This window comes from Vombatus ursinus, unplaced genomic scaffold (genome assembly GCF_900497805.2).
Source record: "Vombatus ursinus unplaced genomic scaffold, bare-nosed wombat genome assembly UNPS02014909.1, whole genome shotgun sequence".
In the NCBI taxonomy this organism is placed as follows: domain Eukaryota; kingdom Metazoa; phylum Chordata; class Mammalia; order Diprotodontia; family Vombatidae; genus Vombatus; species Vombatus ursinus.
In genome coordinates this window covers 2,705,728-2,711,557 of record NW_020954687.1, presented here as the reverse complement: position 1 = coordinate 2,711,557, position 5,830 = coordinate 2,705,728, and the positions used below count along the sequence as shown (strand labels likewise).

The 5,830-nt window shown below is 45.0% G+C and overlaps 1 protein-coding gene across 4 annotated transcripts in view; it reads left to right on the top strand.

The window, feature by feature from the left end:
- LOC114029109 (maestro heat-like repeat-containing protein family member 7) overlaps positions 1-5,830 on the top strand; it is a 42,311-nt gene that overhangs the window by 1,032 nt on the left and 35,449 nt on the right. For 3 of the 4 annotated variants that reach the window (XM_027843455.1, XM_027843456.1, XM_027843458.1), the window contains exons 2-5: positions 2,174-2,238; positions 3,071-3,444; positions 4,082-4,211; positions 4,338-4,424. In XM_027843455.1, the coding sequence (XP_027699256.1) occupies positions 2,174-2,238; positions 3,071-3,444; positions 4,082-4,211; positions 4,338-4,424 (656 nt within the window). The remainder of the gene's footprint in view (positions 1-2,173; positions 2,239-3,070; positions 3,445-4,081; positions 4,212-4,337; positions 4,425-5,830) is intronic. The other variant, XM_027843457.1, reaches the window with a different exon arrangement.

Sequence of the window (5,830 nt, the reverse complement as noted above, 5' to 3'; positions counted from 1 at the left end):
CCCCCCCCCCCCCCCCCCCCCCCCAGTGTCCGGTCCCTCAGTTTTCTGGTCCCAAAGGCTAGGTTGATTCGGGTTGATTTTCGTAGTGTGGGTCTCTGAGGCTGGGAGTGCGGGGTGGGGGAAGGGCGCGACACTCGTCTCGTCCCTCGCCCTCGGCCCCTGGCCCTGCCGCACAGCTCTCGGGAGCGCAGAATGCGGCCTGGCCCACGACCCCTGGCCTGCCCCCTCGAGCTTCCGTAGTCCGCAGCACCCCGAGGCGGCCGGCTGTTGTCCATCTGTCCTGACCCAGCGGACTCCTGCAGCCTGGAGACGGCATATCCAGAGAGGGGGAGGAAACACCTCGAAGGTGGGGTCGGCCTCCACCCGGGGTGGGGGAGGGGCCGAGGGCGCCTGGACGGCCGTTCATGGGGGGAGGGGTGTGGCTGGGCGGGGGAGCTGGGGGCAGGGCTGGGCCTGTTGGATTCTGGGGGGTCCCAAGTCACGGAGATAGCAGAGGGGCCCTCATTTTTGGTGCTTAATTTCCGTTTGGGAGCCTTCTGAAGGCTCGGCATAGAAACGTCCGGGCCTCCATCTCGTTGGTCATGTGACCCAGAAGCTCTCCTTCCCCCTCCCAGTTATTCTTCGTGTGCCCTGTCTGTGTGTCTGCGGCCTCTGCTTTAGACCGTAAGCTCCTCGAGGGCAGGGACGCCTTTGCCTGGAGCTGGGCCCGCATGGCTGAGGATGGTGCTGATTAACACTTGTAGAGCGCTTACTGTAGCCCTGGAGTAAGCACTATAAATATTACCTCATTTGGTTTTCACAACAGCCTTTTGAGCCTACTACCACTACTACCACCACCACTATTACTACTATTTAGTACTACCACCACCACCACTACTGCTACTGCCACTACTACGATCACTACTATTTCTACCACTAATACTATTACTACTACTACCACCACCACCACCACTACTGCTACCACTACTACTATCACTACCACCACCACCACTACTGTTACTATTTATATAGTACCTACTATGTGCTAGGCATTGTGATTAGTATTTTACAAATATTATCTTATTTGGTCCTCATAAGAACCCTGCGAGGTAATAATAATAATGATTAACATTTACGTAGCATGTACTGTGTCAGGCACTATAAGTGTTTTACAAATATAATCTCATTTAAGATCTTTACAACAACCTTGCAAGGTAACAATAATATTATTACTACTACTAATAATAATAGCCAGCATTTATTTATATAGTGTTTACTATGTTCCAGACACTGTGCTAAGTGCTTAACAATTGTTATTCCCACTTGATCCTCACAACTACCCAGGGAGGGAGGTACTATTATTATCCTCATTTTACAGATGAGGAAACTGAGGCAAACAGGTTAGTGACTTGTCCAGAGTTACACAGAGTAAGTATCTGAGGCAAGATCGGAACTCAGGTCTTCTTGACTCCAGGCCTGGTGCTCTATCCACTGAGTCACCTAGCTAGTATTTAATAAATGTTTATTGATTGACTGAGGTATAACCCCCTAAATAAAATCTCTTTCTGGTGGGTGGTTAGGTCCTTGATCATTTTTTTTTTTTTTTGGCTAGGCAATGGGGTTAAGTGACTTGCCCAGGGTCACACAGCTAGTAAGTGTCAAGTATCTGAGCCGGATTTGAACTCAGGTCCTCCTGACTCCAGGGCCGGTGCTCTATCCACCATCTAGCTGCCCCCAATCCTTGATCATTTTTAAGAGGGGAAGGAGTGTAAAGGGGTTAAGGAGTATGAAATGTGAGAACCACTGTACTAGACTGATAGCAATAATAATGACAACAGCAAAGATAATAAATAGCTAACGTTTATGTAGTGCTTTGAGGTTTGTGAAGCGTTTTAAGTGAATTATCCCATTTGATCTTCACAACAGCCCCACGAGGTGGGTGCCATTATTACCCCCATTTTACAGCTAAGTAAACTGAAGCTGAGAGCAGCTAAATGACTTACCTAAAGTCATGCAGGCAGTACTATTCTGAGCTAGGTTTTGAACTCAGAGCTCCTTGCTGTTATGCTGTTATGCAATCCTCAAGAGGCATGTAGGGACTGAGGATTTGGAAAGGGACCTGGGTTATGTCTATCTGTTATGGTGGTTCTGCTTCTTCAGCTTACCTAAGTCCACTCATTGTCCCTTTTTCCAGGGTTCCTCCCAACAGAAAATGAAGCATTTGACTTCATCTTAGGATTTCTAAAGTCTAAAAAACAGGTACAAATGTCTTTCTGGAATATTTGGGTAGTGGAGTGTGGTGGTTGAAGGGGCTTGCTCACATACCTTCCCTTCTCCTTCGGGGTTGGACTCTGCTTTCTCTTTGCCTGACCTGAATATCGTCCCTCTTATGACCACCCTCCTCTTTGCTCTGTGAACATCATTCTTCTGGACAGATTCCCTGGGGACTAGGCAGTTGTCCAGTGCTCTTCTCCCTCTCCTCACCCCATGAAAGTGTCCCATGGCGGGTGCAGTGGAAAGAGTGTGGATTTGGGATCAGATGACCCAGGTTTGAATCCAAGGTCTTCCACTTCCAATTTGTGTGACCCCGCATTAGACTATGAGCTCCCTGAGGGCAGAGACTGTCTTTTGACTTTCTTTGTATCCCGAGCACTTAGGATACAGTGCCTGGCACACAGTAGGCACCTAATAAATGCTGAGTGCAGACTCACTGGCTGATGTGGGCAAGCCACTTCACCTCAAGGCCCCTTCTAACTCTAAATTTGTGATCCCTGCCTAGCCTCTCTAGGTATAAGTCCCACATGCCACCTCCCACACAGAATGATTCCCTTGTACTCCCTGTGAATGAAGGGCTGCCCGTTCTGTGATGCACTTTGATAAGGGAAGAAGTGAGCATTGTGCTAGGGAAAACTAAGAAGAGAAGTAAAGGGAAAGCATGGACCGGATCCACTTTGTCCTGGTTCTGTCCAAGATGCCTTTTGGTCCAGCCCAGGAGAGATCCATCATGAAATGGGTTGACTGAGGGAGAAATGAGGGGAAAAGGTGGGCAATGTTCAGGCAGGAGGAAGACTGTAGGTGTGTCTCCTTCTAGGATGAATCCACAAAGATGACGTTCTTGAGCTCTGTGAGCATCCTCTGCAGTGCTGTGCAGAGTCAGAAGCACCGCAACATGGATTACTACTGCAGTAAAGCCATGTTGGCAGAGAGAGTGGAGGTGAGGACACCCTTGGGGGAGAGAGGTGGGGAGGTTTTATCTCTTCTCAAAGTCAGTCACCAAAGGTTTGGGAGCAGTGGGAGCCATTCCTGGGCCAGATGTGGCAGTGTAGGGAGTGGGACAAGTCTTGGAGGGGAGTTCTGGGCTGTCTGTTCCTCCCGGACCTTTCAGATGTTGATGCTTGAAGAGCCTGCTGATATGATGAGCAGTTCTCTGAGACAACAAGCCATGTTCTGCATCATGGAAATGAGGTACCTCCCGTCCCCAGCTTGCCTCGTTGGTTAAAAGGGATCCTCTTGTTCACTTGGGATGGAGGGTGGGTGTCCTTGCAACCTCAGAACCTTGGCTCGCTCTGCTTTCCACAGATGTCTAGTTGCTAATGTCATCACTATATCTTGGGGTGGGATGGGGAGGGGGATCACTTGGGCAGGGGTGTGCTGATAGATGATTAACAACCAGATCTCTGATTAAAAATAATATGCATAACATACTTTTAAGTTTAATATTAATTATTAATATTTCTCTATCATGTTCTCAAATTTAGACAATCAAAACAATAAATCAAGTCCTAATTTGTGTCATTTGTTGATTTCTGGGATGTAAGTACTCACAGAGAAAATTTAACAGTTTCTCTCCAGAGTCAATTTCTCCAGCACACCCCTGTTTGAGAATCAGTATGAACTCCTCAAAACAGGGTGGTAGTATCCCTGGAAGTCCAGGCCTGTGGACCTCGACTGGGACACCTAGCACCATTTACTTTTCTCTGGAAGATATTCTCCACTGGTCCCCAAACAAATACTCAAATGAACACTCTGGTTTTGTTTCAATTAAGAGTCCAAGATATTACTTACTTACCCCTTCTTATCCCATTGTCTCCTCCTACCCCAGCCAGGTGAACCCAAAGTTCCAGCCCTTACAAAGAATGGAGTTGATACAGTCAGGTATTCTCAGTCTGATTTCCTTGCCCCACAACATGGAGGCTGACACCAACAGGGAGATCATTAGTCTATACAGCCGGGTAATTTCTATAGCTGCCCCTACTTCTCTCACCACCCGTTTTCCTCTTGGACTTCAATGCCCAAAGTAAAAGGGAGGGCAGGGTTTCCTCCTGGCTGTTCCTCAACCTTATTGTCAAATCTCTTAGACTGTTCGGGCCTTGGATGAAATGTTGCAAGGACTAATGACTGAAACTGAGAACCCCAGCATGCTGGTGTTTATTGAAATCATGGAGGTGGGTAGTGCTTGCCAAGGAAGTGATTTGTGGGAAGAAATAGAAAAAGATGGAGGATAGGTGGTGTGGTAGAATGAAAATGGTGTTGGATTTAGAGTCAGAGGACCCAGGCTTAAATCCTGTCTCCATTACTTACTACCTATGTAACCTTGGGCATTTCACCTCTCTTTCCTCATCTATAAAATGAGGGAGTTGGATTATGAAACCACTAAGGTCCCTTCTATCTGTAAATGGTATGAAGCTATATATCTAGCTTTCAGGGTAAGACTGAGAATGTTTCAGGCCCCATGTTATTATTATATCCACCATATTCTGATACTTACTGGCAGTACAGAGATGGTTCTTGGTAGTTTTTTTTTTAATTTTCCAGGTCATAAGCTTTATTTTTATTTTAAAAACTCTATTTTTATTTATTTCATTAAACATTTCCTAATTACACATAAAAATTTTTAACAATCAGTTGAAAAAATTTTAGTTCCAAATTCTCTCCCTCCCTCCTGCCCCCCCTTTGAGAAGGCAAGCAATTTGATATCAATCATACATGTGAAGTCATGCAAAGCATATTTCTGTATTAACCACGTTGCAAAAGAAAACACAGACCAAGAAAAACAAGAAAAATAAAGAAAGTTAAAAGAAGTTGCTTCAATCTCCATTTAGAGTTCATCAGTTCTCTCATTGGAGGTAGATAGCATTTTCCCTCATGAGTTCTTTGGAATTGTCTTTGATCATTGTCTTAATCAGAGTAGCTAAGTCTTTCATAACTGATCATCGTTATAATATTACTGTTGCTGTATTCAGTTTTCTCCTGGTTCTGCTCACTTCACTTTGCATCAATTCACATAAGTCTTCCCAGGTTTTTCTGAAAGCATCCTGCTCATCATTTCTTGTAGCACAATAGTATTCCATTACAATCATATCCTACAATTTGTTCAGCCTTTCCCCAATTAATGGGACTGCCCTCAATTTCCAATTCTTTGCCACCACAAAAAGAGCTGCTATAAATATTTTTGTATAAATAGGTCCTTTTCCCATTTGATCTCGTTGGGATACAGATCTGGTAGTGGTATTGCTATGCTAAAGAGTCTGCACAGTTTTATAGTTTTTTGGGAGTAGTTCCAAATTGTTTTCTAGAATGATTAGACTAGTTCACAACTCCACCAACAGTGCATCAGTGTCCCACTTTTTCACACCTCCTCCAACATTTGTCATGTTAGCTAATCTGATAGGTGTGAAGTGGTACCTCAGAGTTGTTTTAATTTGCATTTCTCTGATCAGTAGTGCTTTAGAGCATTTTTTCATGTGACTATTGATAGCTTTGATTTCTTCTGAAAACTTCATGTTCATATTCTTTGACCACTTATCAATGGAGGAATGGCTCTTATTTTAATAAATTTGGCTCAGTTCCC